General features: G+C 37.0%; 1 protein-coding gene across 5 annotated transcripts in view; it reads left to right on the forward strand.

The window, feature by feature from the left end:
- Positions 1 to 22840, forward strand: part of LOC117339969 — a 46964-nt gene that overhangs the window by 20709 nt on the left and 3415 nt on the right. The window contains exons 2-9 of one of the 5 annotated variants that reach the window (XM_033901693.1): positions 10503 to 10596; positions 12686 to 12816; positions 13179 to 13299; positions 14891 to 15015; positions 15817 to 15922; positions 17777 to 17913; positions 18291 to 18411; positions 21084 to 21231. In XM_033901693.1, coding sequence (XP_033757584.1) covers positions 10503 to 10596; positions 12686 to 12816; positions 13179 to 13299; positions 14891 to 15015; positions 15817 to 15922; positions 17777 to 17913; positions 18291 to 18411; positions 21084 to 21216 — 968 coding nt within the window. In that variant the 3' untranslated portion in view covers positions 21217 to 21231. Of the gene's footprint in view, positions 1 to 10502; positions 10597 to 12685; positions 12817 to 13178; positions 13300 to 14890; positions 15016 to 15816; positions 15923 to 17776; positions 17914 to 18290; positions 18412 to 18999; positions 19271 to 19299; positions 19458 to 21083; positions 21232 to 21983; positions 22115 to 22840 lie in introns of those variants that run through there. The other 4 variants (XM_033901692.1, XM_033901695.1, XM_033901696.1 and 1 more) reach the window with 4 other exon arrangements.

Raw genomic sequence — 22840 nt, forward strand, 5'->3', positions numbered from 1 at the left:
TCTCATCAAAAAAAAAACTTAGGTGGCCAGTCTAGTCGAGTGGCAGCGGGGCATTTATGTGTTAGACATTTTCTAGTTTGTTTTTGAAATATGATCCACTATTCCTCCTGGTCTATGTAAGGGCCCTACTAGTGTCGGGGCAGTTGTCCAAGGCCAGGATAGCCGATAAAATGTCCATCATCCGCGATGCTAGTGCAGATCGGTGTGCATGGGGTCAATCCGCGGTCAGATTCGTAGTATTTACGATAAACCCACTGTCGTGTAGGACCTCCACACAAAATAGATGTTGTGGAGGCTATGGAGACTTTAAAAGCTGACAACGTCACACCGATCTCAAAAATACTCTAGAACGATTCGCAATATTTAGAGATGATCGCTTTTTATCATAAAAGAAGAAATTTGTGTTGATAGCAATTGTTTGTAAGGTCAAAGTTTAAACTGTCGTTCGGACATTGTACAGCCTATTCCTGGTTTAATGATTTTCATTGATAATGTCCGCCCAAGGCCACCCTTAAACTTGGTTTACTGTAACCCGACCAGGGGGGTTTACATATGGGTAGGTAGGTAACATAATGTAGGGCTGAATTTTTTTTATTCAGTTTTAAAAAACAGATTTTAACCTTTAATAGGAAAACAAACTAGAATATGGAAATCAATATTTATTTTGTGTTCTTAAACAAAAGAAACACAGACCAACATATATTTGGGTTTGAGAGACGTACGTACACGTAGTTACAAACATGCACAGCAACTTCCGGACATAAGTATCCGGAAGGGCCAGATCGTTAAAAAACAATATTTTGTTGTCCACAATAATTTGTTTTAGTCGGTGCATTTTTCTGGGTCGGGCGGGTAACGCCAAACCAACTACGTAACATTGTAATTTTTAGCTCGTCTCTTCGAAGAAGAGTGAGAGCTTATGTCGTCACTCCGGCGTCGGCGTCGGCGTTGGTTTTCCAAATGTTAAATTTTTGGTGCAAGTGTTGAAAGGCATAGTAATTTATGGTAATATGGTCCCTGTGGTGGTCAAACTATCCCCTGCCGGAGTAAAACTAAAAGATTTTCTGAAAAAAACCCCAGATTTTTGAAAAATTTTGCGTTAAGTTTTTGGTGCAAGTGTTGAAAGGTATTAATACATCACTTTATAATTGTACTAGGGTGCTGATAGTTGGTAATAGACTCCCTCTTGGGTTAAACTATCCCCTGCCGGAGTTAAACTAAAAGATTTTTTTGGGAAAAAACCAGAATTTTCAAATTTTTGGACTTAGAATATTTCTGCGTTAAGTTTTTGGTGCTAGTGTTAAGAGGTTTTAATACATCACTTTATAATTGTACTAGGGTGCTGATATTTGGCGATAGAGTCCCTATGGAGTAAGACAATCCCTTCCTGGAGTAAAACTTAAACAAAAAATTGGAATTTTTCTTTTTAAATCTTGTGTTTTTTGTTTTTGTTTTTAAATCTTTGGACTTTGTGTTAAGTTTATATTGTGAGTATTGAAAGGCATAGTAATACATGGCATTAGGTTCCCTGTGGGGGTTAAACTATCCCTTGCCGGAGTTAAACTGAAATATTTTTTGGGGGAAAAACACATTTAAAAAAAAAAAATTGTGCAAATGTTGAAAGCTATTTAACACATCACTTTATGATTGTACTAGGGTGCTGATATTGGGTAAAAGAGTCCCTATGGAGTTACACTATCCCTTCTTGGGGTGAAACTGAAAATAAAACAATGTGAAAATGCTCACAATAGACAATTTATATCGGTCCACATTTTTCAAGGGAGACAACTCTCATTAGGATAATATTTTGTCAAAAAATTGAAGAAATATGTCCAAAAGCAATTACATTTGTATTTAATATATTCATTTAATCTACGACAGCATAGCTTGTCTCCCGAATGTTTGTCAATAAATAATTTATATATATATAAATTGTTATGGTTTTGAAAATTGCATGAATTCACAAAGCATAATCTGATCAAGTAAACAATATAAATATTATTAATGCAATTTGCGAAACCATTCCAATTAATATATTTTAATTATTTATTGACAAACATTTGCGAGACGAACTATTCTGTTCTCCAACAGCTCTTGTTTATTTTGGCCCAACAGACACAGCTTATCGGGTAGACTGGCCCACAGGAAATAAAACTATAGAAAATATGACTTCCAATTTTTTTTGATATGACAGTGGTATGTGTAATCTGTGTACTTAACAGATTACACATACCACTGTCATATCAAAAAAATTTGAAAGTCATATTTTCTATGCAAGCGCCTGTGGACTGGCCAACAGACACAGCTTATCGGGTAGACTGGCCACCAGACCCTAAGTTTTTTTGTTAAGAATTGCCAAGCTAAATTCTAATACCAGATTATCTGCCCCTAGTACACTTCATCCGCATTTGACCAGTCTCTAGAATCAGACATATCCTAGGGATCAAAATCATAAAGCTCAATTTTATTTATAATTTTAATATTCTAGAGACAGGGTGCCAGTCTACTTATCGGGCTGTAACCCTGTTACTTTCCGAACAGATTTATCGGACAGCTAATGATAGCAAGACCAGCAGCACGTGGTTCTAAGGATGGTTTGTTTGACCTGAGGTCACGTGTACTTGATTATAATGATGCATAGCTTCGCAATGGTGATTTCCTACCCCACTGTGGACCCAAGGTCGCATTAATTACTTGATAGTTTCGGGTTCAATCGCAGGTCGGGGTACAACTATAAAACACTTTTTTTTATCTATTTATTTCTTTTTCTTTTCAATTTTGCACATCAATTAATTCTCTAACTGACTACTTACCTTTGTTGCTTATAAACAGTATACATGTAGAGATTTGTTTGTGTCCCGTTGTATGTACGTCATCACTGTCAATCCCCCATTTTAACAGAAGTATTATCTTGGCCTCACATCAAACCATGTTTACCTCAATGCATAGAACATCGGGAATGAGCAAAAACAGCTCAACTACTTTCAAGAGAATTCTATTTATTTTAGTAAAATTGAAGGACATAATAAACAAAATGTAATCAAGTATTAGCACATTTATCAAAATAGCAGATCCGTTATTGAAATACTTCGGAAAGTAAGCTTGTGATTGCTTTTTAGCGCAGGGACTAAAAAGGACATATAATGATGTGATATTTATATTTTCACTTCTGTCAGCCTCGATGCAGATTTTGAGTCGCGTGCTTCTGTTCTAATTGACGAAACACTTTTTGCCGGTGTGTGTGAATACATTCATTAATTTTTAAATTGTGTAACATTGTTACTTCTAAAAAGAAGTCTAATATTCACTGTAATATAGCTGTATATGGTAAGAAACTACCAGTTGTAGAAAGTATAACTCATGTTGGTGTTTTATTAAATAGTAAAAATAACAATGTCGAACGTACAGAACGTGCATGTTCTAAATTGAAATGTGGTGTTATGTCATTAATACGTTCTGGTGCACATCCATGTGCGCTGAATCCTTTAACTACAGCAAAGATTGTTAAATGTAAAGTATATCCGTCAGCACTATATGGTTGTGAACTGTGGCACTTAAAGAAGAATGATATTTACATGTTAGAAAAAGCACAGAACTTCATTGTGAAATCAATTCAAGGTCTTATTGTAAGAACAAGAACGGCTATGTGTACGTCCCTTATTGGCTGGTTTTCCATAGAGGTTTACATTAGCATAAGGAAAATGTTATTTCTAGGTAGAATATGTACCATGGAGGTTGGCTGTTTAACACGCGAGATTCTTATTAAGCGTCTTTTTGAATTCAATTTGTGTCACTTTAGCAGAGGATTTGTTCCTGACATTGTTAATATTCTACAAAAGTATAATTTGTATCATGTTCTCGATGTATACTTGAAAAATGGTGTGTTTCCAAGCAAATGTCAATGGAAATGTCTAGTCAACAACCATGTAATACACTATGAACAGTTTAAATTGTGTGAAAGAATGAATGCTGACAGTGATTTTTCTCGCTTTATTCTTGTACATAAGAACATACAACCATGTACAATATGGAAACTTGCTCTCAGGTTTCCACAATACAGTTTATCTTTTAATAAAGTTGTTAAACTTTGTGTTGAAATACGTAATAGTGAAAATATACATTTATGTCATTACTGTGGATATATGTACAATGACGATATCGCTCATTGTGTACTGGAATGTTCGCATACAGAACCATTACGTGACCAGCTCTGGTGCGAACTCAGTACTGTAAAAGATATAGATTTCTTATTTTATCTTAACGCAATGTCTAATTACCACTTAATTCACGTTCTTCTTGGTGGTTTTCTCAATTATGACTTAACACCTTATGAATTAGAGGAATTTAGAATAAAATCCATAGTTATAGAATTTAGAATAAAATCCATAGTTATTATATCTAAAATTCTTCAACAAAGTGGTAGCATATAACTTATATTTATCCTTGAGGGAGAACTCTGTAACCAATACAGGATATACATACATGTATATTTTATATTAGTTGACCAACATTGTCTACACTTTTCCTTTCCTGATATACTGCATTGTATTGCACAATTAGCATGCACGATTAGTGCAACTCACTACTAGTCTGATTACTGTATTTGTTTGATTGTTTGAACTTTTCTTGTAAGGTGTACAAGATGCTATTTACATTGCTGTGTGTTGTATGTATTATTGCACACACTATGATGATAATGTAGTACGAGGAGTGTAAGTTGTCTATTTTGAGTGATAGAATGTATGTCATTTAATATCACCGTACGATTCTACATTTGTATTTGCCCCTGTTATATTTCTGTGTTGTGTATAGTGAACTGCGCATGTTATTATATCATTCTATAATGTTTTTATGTCAAAGCGTGTATCACTATGTAAGGATGTAAACCCGAGTGTGAACGAATTTTCTTTTCTTCTTATGTTGGTTGAGATTTATGTGTATTTTGTGTTATTTCTATTGCTCTTCAAATTTGGAGGAAATAAAGAAATAATAATACATATATACACACAAGTTTACTGCTGATTTATGTGTTAAAAACAAAATGCCAGTACAATGCTGTAAACAAGCAAATGGCATATGAACTTCTCCGCAGTTTCCTTCATTTGCACGAGGTTGACTTCCCTTCATCAGTCTATCTAAAAGGCACAATTTTTAACTTAATACGTTTCACGTATTGTATAAGTGACTCGGAATGCTTGGCCAATGCCTTTACACACGTTGGTAATACAAATATTTCACTTAACTTAAATGTAAAGTGAATTGCTACTATGTATATATAATTGTTTTAAAGGGGCATTCCTTCGTTCGCACATCTGCCGGAAACATGCACAATTTCTATTGATAGAATCTATATTAGAACGATGATTATACAAGTGTTTGTGCCTACAAGAAATGAAATTAACGCCGAAATGAACAGGAAAAGGCGTATTGTATACAAATACCGTATGTTTTGGCGGTAATTAAGGATACTTCGGGTCGAATTAAGAATTCTCAGGACTTATTAAGAACTTCGGTTCATCTTGACAGTAAAACTGCCTTACTAATGTAAAGATCATAACTTTTACTATTTGGATAAAAATACATATTTTCCAGTAAGTTTAATTTTGACGAACTAAACTTAATTGAAACGAAGGAATGCCCCTTTAACGAGTTTAGTCAGCTAAGAGTAAATTATGTATTCTTCATACATATCATACATTTGATATTTTCACAAAGAAAAGGATAATTTTCGTCTGTGCCCGGATTTAAATCTTAAGATTAACGGCCCCCAATCGCCATCTTACATCCAAGTTTTCTAAATTTCATTATTCAGAAACGTTATATTACGATAAACATTGGAATGTATTAGCCGATATTAATTGTTTCATTGTTATGTGTAACTGTTGCAGCACATCGCTTTGAATAGCTTTACGAGAAGTGTAGGAATTACTCATTACATTTCTAAATTAACAACTACATTTTACAGGATAAAAGGTGTTATATATAAAATGAGATTATAATAGATCACATACGATTATGCATACACGACATTTGACAGATTATTTAGGAGTTGTATCTTCCTATATCGTGGATTTCCCAGAGGAAGTGGCAAGGTTTTTGTCTTCATCATTTCCGGTCCAATGATCATGCGTCAATGACACCACTCTCGTTTCCTATAGCATTCAATGACCTGCTTAGTTTTTGTACTTGTCCGAACAAACGGTTGTACAATTGATACACTACTTCAGGTTTTGACATCATCACTGTATATAAATATAATATACATCAATCTCCCAAAGTTTCATAGGAAACTGCTATTCTAATCGGAGGGGATCTTGTTTGTAATCAACTGCCATTTTAATACTAGTGTAAATCTGTCTGTGATATCTTTATATTCCATCTTCATGTCATATCGCATCATTTTGCAATGTACAGTATATCATCGAAAAACATAAAATATGTTTCGTGTAACCGTTCGCATTCTTGCATGAACAGATTGCTGTGGTCACAGCTTGATTTGACAGCTTCCTTCGTTCTCCATTTGTTTTTCTCTCAAAAAACAACCAGTGGTGTTGATAACTTACATTGTACATGTGAACAACAGCTGTGTACATACGATTATGCAAAATTATTTTGACAGGATAAATGTTTTATTTATGCGACTTCTTGACCCTCACATGTTTGACCAACCAATGCAACGGTAACTTTTAAAAATCATCTGTTAACTAAACTATTGACTAATCACCTTTACTCTCGCGACAAATCTCCAGACACTCTAAAATACAGTAACGTAACTCGCATAACAAAGTATATGCCTTTTGTCAGAAAGATTGAGTTGCCCGCCACCCCCACCCCCAAACTCCCCCTCACCAAGTTACAGATTTGTGTGTATGTACTATTCACGTTTCGTTGTTGTTATAGGGAGGAGATGTTGCACAGAGTATCTAGAAAGTAATGAGACAATATAAACAATATTTATATAGTAACCCGTAGGAACGATGTGTATAGTTACCCTAGAAGAAACAATGGGTAGAGTAACCCATATAAACAATATATTATACAGTATAGTAACCGACAGAAACAATGATAGAGTAACCCATAGAAACTATATATTATACAGTATAGTAACCGACAGAAACAATGGGTAGAGTAACCCATAGAAACAATGGGTAGAGTACATGTAAGTCATAGAAACTATATATACAGTATAGTAACCCACAGAAACAATGGATAGAGTTACCCATAGAAACAATGGGTAGAGTAACCCATAGAAACTATATATACAGTATAGAAACCCACAGAAACAATGGTAGAGTAACCCATAGAAACTATATATACAGTATAGAAACTCACAGAAACAATGGATAGAGTTACCCATAGAAACAATGGGTAGAGTAACCCATAGAAACTATATATACAGTATAGAAACCCACAGAAACAATAGGTAGAGTAACCCATAGAAACTATATATACAGTATATTAACCGACAGAAACAATGATAGAGTAACCCATAGAAACTATATATACAGTATAGTAACCGACAGACAATTGGTATAGTAACCCATAGAAAGGTATAGTAACCCATAGAAACTATATATACAGTATAGTAACCGACAGAGACAATGGGTAGAGTAACCCATAGAGACAATGGGTAGAGTAACCTATAGAGACAATGGGTAGAGTTATCCATAGAAACAATGGGTAGAGTTACCCATAGAAACAATGGGTAGAGTTACCCATAGAGACAATGGGTAGAGTAACCTATAGAAACTATATATACAGTATAGAAACCCACAGAGACAATTGGTAGAGTAACCCATAGAAACTATATATGCAGTATAGAAACCCACAGAGACAATGGGTAGAGTAACCTATAGAAACTATATATGCAGTATAGAAACCCACAGAGACAATGGGTAGAGTAACCCATAGAAACAATGGGTAGAGTAACATATATAGACACTATCGTCAGTCATCATACACTTGTACCCAGATGTTATAAAACGCTTGAAGCATGCACCTGGTTGTAGCCATGTTATGTTGCAGTAAAACGTAAGCTTTAGAAAGGTCGGACACAACTGCCAAGCATATATTTTAAAACGACAAAAGCATTCTCACGGGTTTTCCGACATCATTCGAAATCATCGGCGTCACCAGGTAATGATACTTCTACTAAAACCCTGGTAATACCAGTTATCGTTTACGTCGTTCGCTATAGGTATAATCTTGTGTCCTCCCTTGACACGGGGATATCGTATACTTATCACACTAAACTTATCTGTCTCAGGGCCCCTAATCACACCAATCGAATTCAGTAATTGCATAGTGTAAAGATTTGGGACTGGCGGTAAACATGCGCTCATCGAACCGGAAAGTTGTATTTTCCTTCGCATTATGAATAATTCAATGTACGTGTCTGTATGCAAATTAATCTGATGAATCATCAAATCAAGGAAGATAAGACTACTGTTATTTGTAGCTAAGTATAATCAAAAGGATTGATATGCGAAAAGAATTCATCTGGAAAACAGTGTGAAAGTAGACTGTGTATCATCAAATTTTGGTCCATTAAGGTCAAATGTTTCGACTTTAGAGGGATCAGTCTGCCGTTGTTCGACCGTTTTATATAGCATGCGTGTACTGTGATCTTGAATACCAACGTAAAGTGCTTTAACACGTTTACGATACCTAGTTGACAACATATATAGACATACACGTGCAGTAGTACCTTGTTATGAAGACATAATACGTGCAGTAGTACCTTGTTATGAAGACACAATACGTGCAGTAGTACCTTGTTATGAAGACACAATACGTGCAGTAGTACCTTGTTATGAAGACACAATACGTGCAGTAGTACCTTGTTATGAAGACATAATACGTGCAGTAGTACCTTGTTATGAGGGAATACCGACTCTATATAGAAATAGTTACGGTGACACTCGTAAAACCCCGGCCTGATGTCAACATGACAACTTCAGTCCCATAAGCGCCAATTTATTACCAAGTAGACAATTTCAGACCCCGTAAACCCAGGTATAATGTCAATTGGACGATTTCAGCCCCCATAAACCCCGATTTATTATCTAAGTGTCAATCGCTTTTTCAGGCCCTGTAAACCCCGATATAATGTCAATTAATCGATTTCAGGCCCCGTAACCTCCGATATAATGTCACTCCTCGTAAACTCCAATATATACATTTTGTTGCCATAATGACGATTTCACTCCTCGTAGACCCCGATATGTGCCAAGTTGACGACACATCTGTATAGAGGTCGCTGCCTAATGTTCGATGCATCATCCCATTCCGTGTTAAAACTAGGTATTATTGTTGACCTTGGTGTTTGGTCGTAAAATTCTGAAAGGCTATACATTTGGCTGTGTGTTGGTCGACTAATTATATCTAAATGTTGTCGGCTGTGTACATTGATGTTTACATCATGCACATGCTGCCAAGTATACGAAGATCATTCGAAATGCGTTATCACGTGTAAACGCTATGGCGTAATTAGGTACTACAGGGGCCCGTGAAGGGATCAAACTAAACTGAAGACACATTAAGTTAGACAGGAGGACCGTTAGACTGGCCACCTGACCCTTAGTTTTTTTTGTTGAGAATTGCCAAACTTAATTCTGATACTAGATTATCTCCCCCTAGTTTGAATCAGACATAAAGCTCAATTTTATTTATAATTTTAATATTCTAGAGATAGGGGGCCAGTCTAGAGGACCGGAAGAACCACTGTTTCAACTCAACACTAGCCGTTTGTTCTCGAGTGTCAACCGTAACTGCCTTTATCCTGGGTAGATTTGTAAAATACAAGATCCCCTGTCATTATAATTAGTAATAAGAAACATTTGTACTGTACATGTAATCCATTTGAAGAAGCTTGTAGTTGATAAATCATCGCAGATAGAGGTCAAATTAACACAGGTTACAGGTCAAATTAACAGGTTACAGGTCAAATTAACACCGGTTACAGGTCAAATTAGCACCGGTTACAGTTCAAATTAGCACATGTTACAGGTCAAATTAACAGGTTACAGGTCAAATTAACACAGTGTACAGTTCCAATTAACACAGTGTACAGTTCCAATTAACACATGTTACATTTCCAATTAACACATGTTACAGTTCCAGTTAACACAGGTTACAGTTCAAATCAACACAGGCTACATGTCTAATTAACACAGGTACGCGTTGAATGTAGATTTCGGTTAATTCAGAAACCGCTGACACCCCGTGAACCAGTAAACCGAAAATCCGATATATAGGTGTTGCTCTGTCGTAGTAGTCCATGGGAAGGCCAACCCCGTTCCTCCTACATGTATGTGGCTTGAAGTCGGGGTCAATATTAGAAAGAAGTTAACCCTACTTTGAGGTATACCTTTAGAATCTAGATTCTCAGGACTTGGGACTCCGGGATTCGTAAGAAGGATCCTTATCAGTGTAGACTGACATTGGTCTCTCGCATCATGTCCTGTGTACGATATTATAAGACTTCCTTTTTTTTGTTTCAGCTGGCGCAAATGCAGCATGTGATTTAAGCGCTCTGAGTACTTGTGTAACGGCTGCAACACCGACTGACAATTCAGGGGGAGGTAATACATGCGAGTGAGTATTACTTTAAAGTACAAATGCATTTGAATATAAATAAAACTGGTATTCACCCCCGTATTGGAACACTTTAAATAAATTGAAGTTTTAGACGTTTTTATCACACTGAACGTCTTTCTTTGTATGGATAATTAATGCAAATGATCAAGTGTTGGGTTTCACCCCAAGTTTAGGGGTTGTATGTCGGTTACAATACGATACTGCAACAATTACTGTTAACGTAGTTGTAGACAATACAGTTACTGTTTACTGGTTTTTGTAGACAACACAATAAATATTTACTGTAGATGTAGACAACATAATTACTGTTTACTGTAGATGTAGACAACATAATTACTGTTTACTGTAGATGTAGACAACATAATTACTGGTTACTGTAGTTGTAGACAATACAATTACTGGTTACTGTAGTTGTAGACAATATAATTACTGTTTACTATAGATGTAGACAATATAATTACTGGTCACTGTAGATGTAGACAATATAATTACTGTTAACTGTAGATGTAGACAATATAATTACTGGTCACTGTAGATGTAGACAATATAATTACTGTTTACTGTAGATGTATACAATATAATTACTGGTTACTGTAGATGTAGACAATATAATTACTGTTTACTGTAGTTGTAGACAATATAATTACTGTTTACTGTAGATGTAGACAATATAATTACTGTTTACTGTAGTTGTAGACAATATAATTACTGTTTACTGTAGATGTAGACAACATAATTACTGTTTACTGTAGATGTAGACAATATAATTACTGTTTAGTGTAGATGTAGACAATATAATTACTGTTTACTGTAGATGTAGACAATATAATTACTGTTTACAGTAGATGTAGACAATGTAATTACTGTTTACTGTAGTTGTACTCAATGTAATTACTGGTTACTGTAGTTGTAGACAATATAATTACTGTTTAGTGTAGATGTAGACAACATAATTACTGTTTACTGAAGATGTAGACAATATAATTACTGGTTACTGTAGTTGTAGACAATATAATTACTGTTTACTGTAGATGTAAACAATAAAATAAATGTTTTTCTAGATGTTTACAATATAATTACTGGTTACTGTAGTTGTAGACAATATAATTACTGGTCACTGTAGATGTAGTCAATATAATTACTGTTTACTGTAGATGTAGACAATATAATTACTGGTCACTAGATGTACTCAATATAATAACTGTTTACAGTAGATGTAGACAATATAATTACTGTTTAGTGTAGATGTAAACAATATAATTACTGTTTACAATAGATGTAGTCAATATAATTACTGTTAACTGTAGACGTCGACAATATAATTACTGTTTACTGTATATGTAGACAACATAATTACTGTTTACTGTAGATGTAGACAATATAATTACTGTAGATGTAGACAATGTAATTACTGTTTACTGTAGATGTAGACAATATAATTACTGTTTACTGTAGATGTAGACAATATAATTACTGGTCACTAGATGTACTCAATATAATAACTGTTTACAGTAGATGTAGACAATATAATTACTGTTTAGTGTAGATGTAAACAATATAATTACTGTTTACAATAGATGTAGTCAATATAATTACTGTTAACTGTAGACGTCGACAATATAATTACTGTTTACTGTATATGTAGACAACATAATTACTGTTTACTGTAGATGTAGACAATATAATTACTGTAGATGTAGACAATGTAATTACTGTTTACTGTAGATGTAGACAATGTAATTACTGTTAACTGTAGATGTAGACAATATAATTACTAATTACTGTAGATGTAGATGTAGACAATATAATTACTGTTTACTGTAGATGTAAACAATGTAATTACTGTTTACTGTAGATGTAGACAATATAATTACTAATTACTGTAGATGTAGATGTAGACAATATAATTACTGTTTACTGTAGATGTAAACAATAAAATAAATGTTTTTCTAGATGTTTACAATATAATTACTATTTACTGTAGTTGTAGACAATATAATTACTGTTTACTGTAGATGTAGACAATAAAGTTACATATTACTGCTATTTTTTAGACAATGCAAATACTGTTTTCCTCTATTTTTAGTCAATACAATGCCATCATGACTTGTGTCACCAAATACAACGCCACTTGTACCAATGAAGTAAAATCCTATACTTCTAATCTGGGTCCCTTGGTGAACATGTGTGGCGGTGGCATGGGCGGCGGAGGTGGAGGTATGTGTAAAGCAAGAATCAGTATTAATCATCTTAACTTACAAGGCTCGATCAACACTAGACTTATTGGGTCAATCATTAAAATCTATGCTTCACAGTTCTGTGTTAAATAGAAATGTGCTATAGAATAGAGATGCAAATGTGTGGGAAGTAAACATTTTTTATAATTTGAAGTGTAGAATCTCCTGATATGACACATTTCCTTGTGTCTTCTGACTAACATCTTTTGTTATTTTTCTGATGTATGTTCTTCCTTGATTCAGCTTTTGATTTGGTATCACAACTAGTTTATCCACACAATTAAATATGGCAAAAAGATGCAATAATCAGTAGTGAATAAAAGGTTTTGTTTACTGGTGTAGGACAGGGAGACGGCTGTGACATGGCAGCATTGAGTGCCTGTATGTCAACAATGCAGAGTGTACAAGGTATTGTGTCGGGAGATAGTCCACCCACTGGAGCAGACCTCAAACAAGTCTGCGAGTAAGTATATGTATCTGATTTTGGTTGTAACTGGTGACTCAAATGACTCAAACATCAGTGTTTGTATGAGGAGACATCTCAGTGTGTAAATGAGTAATGCTTGAGTAACTGATAACTCCAAGAGTATGTAAGCAAGTGATAAAGACCTTAAATCATACATTTTATTTGATTAGGAAATATATAGATAAAGACTTACAAAAATTGTGTAGTATCACAGAGTATATAGTCACTGTAATATTATAGCTGTAAGCACATCTGCTCCAAAAGGACCAGTTTATGCCATGGTCTTGGCCAATAAAATGCCACTTTTTCAGAATGACTGATATATTTCTGCTTGAGGGAAATACATTTTGTATTTAAGAAAAAAGTCCCCTACCCCTTGGGTTAAAAATGTGGAAATAAAAGATTCTAGAACATTATTGGGTGAAGGGCTCTGGTTCCCTGGGGAACAGGGGAAGTAACCAATAGGGGAATTAGAAGTGGCCATTAGAATTCTTCTTCTGTATGGAGATATTGATGAATAGGATTCATCGTATAAATTGAGGACATTTCCTCTTTCCCCTTGGACAGATCCTACTATGAAAAACACAATTATATATTTGAGTAGACTTGAGGTAATCTGAACCGAAGGGTCATGATTTTGGCTTTAATTTGTTTGAATTCTGTTGGAATTCATTCTTACCTGGTTAACATTATCAGCTTGTGATGGCAATTTGATAGTATACACATGATGGCCTTGACTGACCCCCAGGGGCTGATGAGCGGGGCTAAAAAGTGTCAGATTGACTGAATTTCAAAAATCTTCTTCTCCAGACCCAAATAAGTTAGAATCAAATACTCTTCATAGATGTAAGGGTCTTATGGTGCTTTACTAAATTTATGAATTTCATGACCCTGGGGTCACCAGTTTGCCCCTGGGGAGGGGGTAAACTTTACTATAGTTTATATAGGGAAATCACTTTTTTGACTGATTTGTTTGATTTCTATTGGAATTCATTCTAACTTTGTTAACATTATCAGAATGGGATGACAGTTTAATGGTATACACATGTTGGCCCTTACTGACACCTAGGGGCTGATGGGCGGGGCCAAAAAGGGTCAATTAAGTTAACTGAAATATTTCAAATCTCAGGTGACCGTTAAGGCCCATGGGCCTCTTGTTCAAACTTCCCACCAGTGGGATTCAACTCAAACTTGGCTACAATGATCCTGAGATGGTCCTGACCATGTGTTGTTATTTTTCTTGTCAGTGTAAAATCCCAAATGGTCACAATGGCCAACATTACCACTTCATAGTATAAGGGTCTTTAGAGTTGGATGACCGTTAAGGCCCCATGGGCCACTTATTTTGCAATTCAATTTTATATGAATCAATCTGGGAACCATTGAATCAAAAGCTAATCAATAACTTGCGTAAATATAAATTATGTAAAATATCCAGGTTTGTGATACAGGTCATTTGACTCATTGTCATACTTTATAAGAATATTAGTATGCTGTGTCGTAAATACATTCTAGTGGATACAGTTCATTTGGACTCTTGTTATTGTTTGTGACAGTATTGGTACATTGTGTGGTAACTATATTGTAGTGGATACAAAACATTCCAATCCTGTATTGCTGACTTGCCTCCTGCCTGTAAATCAGTCTTCGAGAGTAACAAGATGGCGGCTGATCAGATGGGCCAGATGGTTAGCCAGTATTGTGGTGGAGATGGTATGTAAGCTGTTGGCAGTGTTACTCAATTTGCTCTTTCAGCTAAATGTGATGTGAAATACATGTTCTCATGAAATGTTATCTCTGAAGATTTCCAATAGAACATCAGATCTGTGATTGAGAACAGTTTTGTAAGAGTTATCCCCCCCTTTCCCCCCACAAAAACAGATTATTCTTGAAAAAGATTAGATGCCAAGAACAATGGAAGGCAAAGAATTTTTTTGCAGCAAAGCAAATGGTGGCTCAAAGATCACTTAATGTCAATTATTTATGACAATTAGTTCATAATTTACCGGCAATATCAAATTCCCATCACTTTGAAAGCAAAACATATCAAGCGGAACGTTATACTGTTTTTACATGTCCACAAAGATAGGAGATAGTACGATATGACATTGTCTGTGTTTTGGTTTACAATTCTCCATTAATCATGGGTTGTGTGGACCCACACTTTTTCAGTTCTCTATGGCGATGTGGTGTACAATGTAGATACATATATCATTCCAGAACAAAACCTTCTCCCCTTATATAGGTATTATCCTTGCTTCTCATTCTTATTTTCGACATTTTGCCTAGAGTCATTCTGCATCATAGAGTTACATAGGGATTACTTATATGTTCCATGATTTTCAGGACCGTGTTGATGATTTACAATAGTAACAATCCTCAGACCTTCATGCTCAGTATTCCAGGGGTTATGTTCGCTATCACTGTCCAGAGATGAACTCTTTAAATATCAAGATGACAGGCCTTGGCCTTATTACGCTATAACTCTATCATAAGTGATGTTGATAATTGCAGGCTGTGATATGATTGGAGTACAAACCTGCATGGTTCCCATGCAGGGCCTCAACTTTAATGGGGAATCGGTGATGTCCTCCCTTGTATCGGTGTCCGGCCAGTGTGCGTAAGTATGACCTATATTTGTACATAATCGGTTATTTGTGGTGAAGAGATGCATACTGTAAAGATTAACTACAAATTCTCACTGTAGAGATTGGACAAATCCTCCATGTAGAGATTGGACAAATACTCCCTGAAGAGATTGGACAAATCCTCCATGTAGAGATTGGACAAATCCTCCCTGTAGAGATTAGAGAAAATACTCCCTGTAGAGATTTGACAAATACTCCCTGTAGAGGTTGGACAAATACTCCCTGTAGAGATTGGACAAATACACCCTGTAGAGATTTGACAAATACTCCCTGTAGAGATTGGACAAATACTCCCTGTAGAGATCGGACAAATACTCCCTGTAGAGGTTGGACAAATACTCCCTGTAGAGATTGGACAAATACTGCTTGTAGAGATTGGACAAATACTACCTGTAGAGATTGGACAAATACTCCTTGTAGAGATTGGACAAATCCTCCCTGTAGAGATTGGACAAATATTCCCTGAAGAGATTGGACCAATCCTTCAAATAGAGATGGACAAATTTTACTTGTAGAGATTGGACAAATCCTCTCTGTATGGATTGGATAAATCCTTCCTGCAGTGATTGGACAAATTGTACCCATAGTGATTGGACAAATCGTCACCATAGGGATCAGGAAGAACCCATTCTGTAGAGAATGGAGAAATCCTCTCTGTAGAGATTGGACAAATACTCCCTGTAGAGATTGGACAAATACTACTTGTAGAGATTGGACAAATACTCCCTGAAGAGATTAGACAAATCCTCCCTGTAGAGATTGGACAAATACTCCCTGTAGAGATTGGACAAATCCCTCCTGAAGAGATTAGACAAATACTCCCTGTAGAGATTGGACAAATACTACCTGTAGAGATTGGACAAATACTACCTGTAGAGATTGGACAAATACACCCTGTAGAGATTGGACAAATACTCCCTTTAGAGATTGGACAAATCCTCTCTTTATGGATTGAATAAATCCTTCCTGCAGTGATTGGACAAATTGTATCCATAGTGATTGGACAAATCGTCCCCATAGGGATCAGGAGAAACCCTTTCTGTAGAGAATGGAGAAATCCTCTCTGTTTAAGTTTTCAGTAGTAGTAACCTGTTAATATTCTGAAATCTGATGTAATTATTCTGTAAGAGTCCAAAACATATGTGAGGCATGCATATACCATTTATTGATAGGGGGTTAGGGTATATCTGTGTAGGTCAGGAATATACCATTTATTGATAGGGGGTTAAGGTATATATCTATGTTAGTCATACATAAACCATTTATTGATAGGAGGTTCGGGTATATCTATGTTAGTCAGGAATAAACCATTTATTGATAGGGGGTTAGGGTATATCTATGTAGGTCAGGAATATACCATTTATTGATAGGGGGTTAGGGTATATCTGTGTAGGTCAGGAATATACCATTTATTGATAGGGGGTTAGGGTACATCTATGTTAGTCAGGAATATACCATTTATTGATAGGGGGTTAGGGTATATCTGTGTAGGTCAGGAATATACCATTTATTGATAGGGGGTTAGGGTACATCTATGTTAGTCGCACATATACCATTTATTAATAGGGGGTGGGATATATCTTTGTGAGCCCCCACCCCCACCCCCGCCCTCACACCATACACCTGATAAGGGGTTGTATATCTATGTGAGCCCCCCCGCCCCCTGCCCTCACACCATACACCTGATAAGGGGTTGTATATCGATGTGAGCCCCCACCCCCGCCCCCGCCCTCACACCATACACCTGATAAGGGGTTGTATATCTATGTGAGCCCCAGCTGACTATGTTTATTGGATTCAATGATTATCATTAATTCCTTTATCAGGCAACTTGAGGGAGTAATGAACTGTCTTCAGCCAAAGTTAGAAGGATGCAAGGACAATAAGATCGTGCAAAATACAACTGCTCTCCTAGATCAAATGAAGATGATGATTAATTTCGTGTGCCAAGAGAAACAACAAGGTAAATTTGTTTTACCCCTTACCACAGGGGCTTGGCACGATTTTCCAAATGATAGTCTATATATAACTATATACATATATATATAGACTATCATTTGGAAAATCGTGCCAAGCCCCTGTGCCCCTTACTAAACTTATAAAAATGTCATTGATTATCATTCTATCAAAAAAAATATGGTCATTTTTTCTTTATTTATTTTTTTCTTATTTAAAGTATTTTTCACAAAAATGTTATACATTAATTTGGATGGATTTATTTTATTTGATCATCATGGCTTTTTTTACAATTTATAAGTAATATACAGGTACTTTACCATGAATTGGTTAGATTTTACATCACAGGAACAGACAAAATTATATTTTATCAATATTCTTCAGCAATCATGGAGTTGGCAGCATGTGCCGGTAAACCTGCTGCTCTGCAGAAACTGAGTGAGTGTGAAGCCAATCATCCAATGTCTAGTGATCCAACCAAAGAGTCGAAGGAACAGCTCTGCACGTAAGTTATCAACTGTTTGGTGGTATACTTGTTCACTGGAAATCTTGTACAAGTTCCTCTGTCTATGAATTTTACACTGCCTCTGGCAGGGTGAATTGAAGAACTTGTGAGGAAAAACTCTCATATGACATGAAAGCAAATATCAGATTTTGTTCTTCACATAACTAAAGAATGCTTGTACACATTCTTATAAAAACACCATTTTATTGGCTGATATGAAAATGTTCATGCTGATTTCACAATGAATGTTACACCATAGAGATAGGAGATCAAAATTGAAATGATGTGAAGATATAAAGCTAATCACAGCTCCCCGAAGTGTCACACTTCTATATAAACAAAACTTGTATAGTGCACTATATAATTATTTGTAAAATCACTATGATGCACTTCACATTAGATAATAAAATAATACATTTTGTATTACACAACGTACAGAATTATATAGCATATATTGACTCCAAAAAAATTAGTTGACCCTCTGTGAGAGACTATAACAAAATGTATATAATGGCTATTGTTATATTGATACCAGTTCATCAACTTAGCATGATTTAAAGTCATCAGCTGAGTGTGTTTATATTGTAGCGAGGTGAACACCATGTCCTCCTGTCTGGAGACAGCTACTAGCGGTGTTTTCAGCTGAGTGTGTTTATATTGTAGTGAGGTGAACACCATGTCCTCCTCTCTGGAGACAGCTACTAGTGGTGTTTTCAGCTGAGTGTGTTTATATTGTAGCGAGGTGAACACCATGTCCTCCTGTCTGGAGACAGCTACTAGTGGTGTTTTCAGCTGAGTGTGTTTATATTGTAGCGAGGTGAACACCATGTCCTCCTGTCTGGAGACAGCTACTAGTGGTGTTTTCAGCTGTTTGTGTTTATATTGTAGTGAGGTGAACACCATGTCCTCCTGTCTGGAGACAGCTACTAGCGGTGTTTTCAGCTGAGTGTGTTTATATTGTAGCGAGGTGAACACCATGTCCTCCTGTCTGGAGACAGCTACTAGTGGTGTTTTCAGCTGAGTGTGTTTATATTGTAGTGAGGTGAACACCATGTCCTCCTCTCTGGAGACAGTTACTAGCGGTGTTTTCAGCTGAGTGTGTTTATATTGTAGCGAGGTGAACACCATGTCCTCCTGTCTGGAGACAGCTACTAGTGGTGTTTTCAGCTGAGTGTGTTTATATTGTAGTGAGGTGAACAATATGTCCTCCTGTCTGGAGACAGCTACTAGTGGTGTTTTCAGCTTAGTGTGTTTATATTGTAGCGAGGTGAACACCATGTCCTCCTGTCTAGAGACAACTACTAGCGGTGTTTTCAGCTGTGTGTGTTTATATTGTAGCGAGGTGAACACCATGTCCTGTCTTGAGACGGCTACTAGCGGTGTTTTCAGCGGTGTGTGTTTATATTGTAGTGAGGTGAACACCATGTCCTGTCTTGAGACGGCTACTAGTGGTGTTTTCAGCTGAGTGTGTTATATTGTAGTGAGGTGAACACCATGTCCCCCTGTCTGGAGACAGCTACTAGTGGTGTTTTCAGCTGAGTGTGTTTATATTGTAGTGAGGTGAACACCATGTCCCCCTGTCTGGAGACAGCTACTAGTGGTGTTTTCAGCTGAGTGTGTTTATATTGTAGTGAGGTGAACACCATGTCCTCCTGTCTAGAGACAGCTACTAGTGGTGTTTTCAGCTGAGTGTGTTTATATTGTAGTGAGGTGAACACCATGTCCTCCTGTCTAGAGACAGCTACTAGCGGTGTTTTCAACTGAGTGTGTTTATATTGTAGTGAGGTGAACACCATGTCCTCCTGTCTAGAGACAGCTACTAGTGGTGTTTTCAACTGAGTGTGTTTATATTGTAGCGAGGTGAACACCATGTCCTCCTGTCTGGAGACGGTTACTAGCGGTGTTTTCAGCTGTGTGTGTTTATATTGTAGCGAGGTGAACACCATGTCCTGTCTTGAGACGGCTACTAGCGGTGTTTTCAGCTGAGTGTGTTTATATTGTAGTGAGGTGAACACCATGTCCTCCTGTCTGGAGACAGTTACTAGCGGTGTTTTCAGCTGTGTGTGTTTATATTGTAGCGAGGTGAACACCATGTCCTCCTGTCAGGAGACAGCTACTAGCGGTGTTTTCAGCTGAGTGTGTTTATATTGTAGCGAGGTGAACACCATGTCCTCCTGTCTGGAGACAGTTACTAGCGGTGTTTTCAGCTGTGTGTGTTTATATTGTAGCGAGGTGAACACCATGTCCTGTCTTGAGACGGCTACTAGCGGTGTTTTCAGCTGTGTGTGTTTATATTGTAGTGAGGTGAACACCATGTCCTGTCTTGAGACGGCTACTAGTGGTGTTTTCAGCTGAGTGTGTTTATATTGTAGCGAGGTGAACACCATGTCCTCCTGTCTGGAGACAGCTACTAGCGGTGTTTTCAACTGAGTGTGTTTATATTGTAGTGAGGTGAACACCATGTCCTCCTGTCTAGAGACAGCTACTAGTGGTGTTTTCAGCTGAGTGTGTTTATATTGTAGCGAGGTGAACACCATGTCCTCCTGTCTGGAGACAGCTACTAGCGGTGTTTTCAGCTGAGTGTGTTTATATTGTAGTGAGGTGAACACCATTTCCCCCTGTCGGGAGACAGCTACTAGTGGTGTTTTCAGCTCTGTGTGTTTATATTGTAGTGAGGTGAACACCATGTCCTCCTGTCTGGAGACAGCTACTAGTGGTGTTTTCAGCTCTGTGTGTTTATATTGTAGTGAGGTGAACACCATGTCCTCCTGTCTGGAGACAGCTACTAGCGGTGTTTTCAGCTGAGTGTGTTTATATTGTAGTGAGGTGAACACCATGTCCTTCTGTCTGGAGACAGCTTCTAGCGGTGTTTTCAGCTGAGTGTGTTTATATTGTAGTGAGGTGAACACCATGTCCTCCTGTTTGGAGACAGCTACTAGTGGTGTTTTCAGCTGAGTGTGTTTATATTGTAGTGTGGTGAACACCATGTCCTCCTGTCTGGAGACAGCTACTAGTGGTGTTTTCAGCTGAGTGTGTTTATATTGTAGCGAGGTGAACACCATGTCCTCCTAATTGGAGACAGCTACTAGCGGTGTTTTCAGCTGAGTGTGTTTATATTGTAGCGAGGTGAACACCATGTCCTCCTGTCTGGAGACAGCTACTAGTGGTGTTTTCAACTGAGTGTGTTTATATTGTAGCGAGGTGAACACCATGTCCTGCTGCCTGGAGACAGCTACTAGTGGTGTTTTCAGCTGAGTGTGTTTATATTGTAGTGTGGTGAACACCATGTCCTCCTGTCTGGAGACAGCTACTAGTGGTGTTTTCAGCTGAGTGTGTTTATATTGTAGCGAGGTGAACACCATGTCCTCCTAATTGGAGACAGCTACTAGCGGTGTTTTCAGCTGAGTGTGTTTATATTGTAGCGAGGTGAACACCATGTCCTCCTGTCTGGAGACAGCTACTAGTGGTGTTTTCAACTGAGTGTGTTTATATTGTAGCGAGGTGAACACCATGTCCTGCTGCCTGGAGACAGCTACTAGTGGTGTTTTCAACTGAGTGTGTTTATATTGTAGCGAGGTGAACACCATGTCCTCCTGTCTGGAGACAGCTACTAGCGGTGTGTGTACAGAGAAGGAGACTACCTCTATGGTGGATTTGTTGAAGGATGCCATGAAGATGTTCCTCAAAGGAGAAGATCCATGTCGTAAGTATATCGTAAAGAGTCAGGACTTTGATTCTATATATAAACATTTAGTCCAATTTGGAGTTTCCTACCTTTTCCTTTTCTGGACTTCCCATTCGGCATTACTGAGGAGTTAGAAATTAAGGGACCAAAAAAGCTGAAAATTTATATTTATTTTACGTCGTTATTAGCTCAAGGTAAGCTGATGCCATACAGTGGTGTCCGTCAGTTCAAATTTTACCAGCACTCAAATTTAAAACTGCTGCTTTCTAGTTTTCTCTGAAGGTGTTCATATCTGATCTATTACATGGGGGCAACATGTACATTATCAAGGGTTTTATTGCCTTCACATGTCTGATCTGTCAGCTTCATGAAAGTGACTCAATGAAACGTCATAACAAATTTTCGATTTCTAATTTGTTTTGCTATATGAACTCATTTCAAACCTCTTCTAAAGTGGGATTCCACTACAACTTACCTGAAAGGATCCTGAGATGGCCCTGACTGCATGAATGTTGTAAATTTTCAAGTCTGTCAGAAATCCAATATGGCCGCCATCTTGAAAACACATTTTAAACTTCTCCTTAATATAGGTTTGGTCTTGGACAGTCATAATTTTTTTTATTTTTCAAAATTAAACACATAAATTGACAGCACTGGCCACTTTTCCTTGGAATTCTCTCCGTCCCCAATCTTCCACGTCCCCTTGATCCTCCTATGTAACCTCTCCAGTCCCTATCTATTAAC

The sequence above is a fragment of the Pecten maximus genome, chromosome 12 (genome assembly GCF_902652985.1).
Source record: "Pecten maximus chromosome 12, xPecMax1.1, whole genome shotgun sequence".
NCBI lineage: Eukaryota > Metazoa > Mollusca > Bivalvia > Pectinida > Pectinidae > Pecten > Pecten maximus.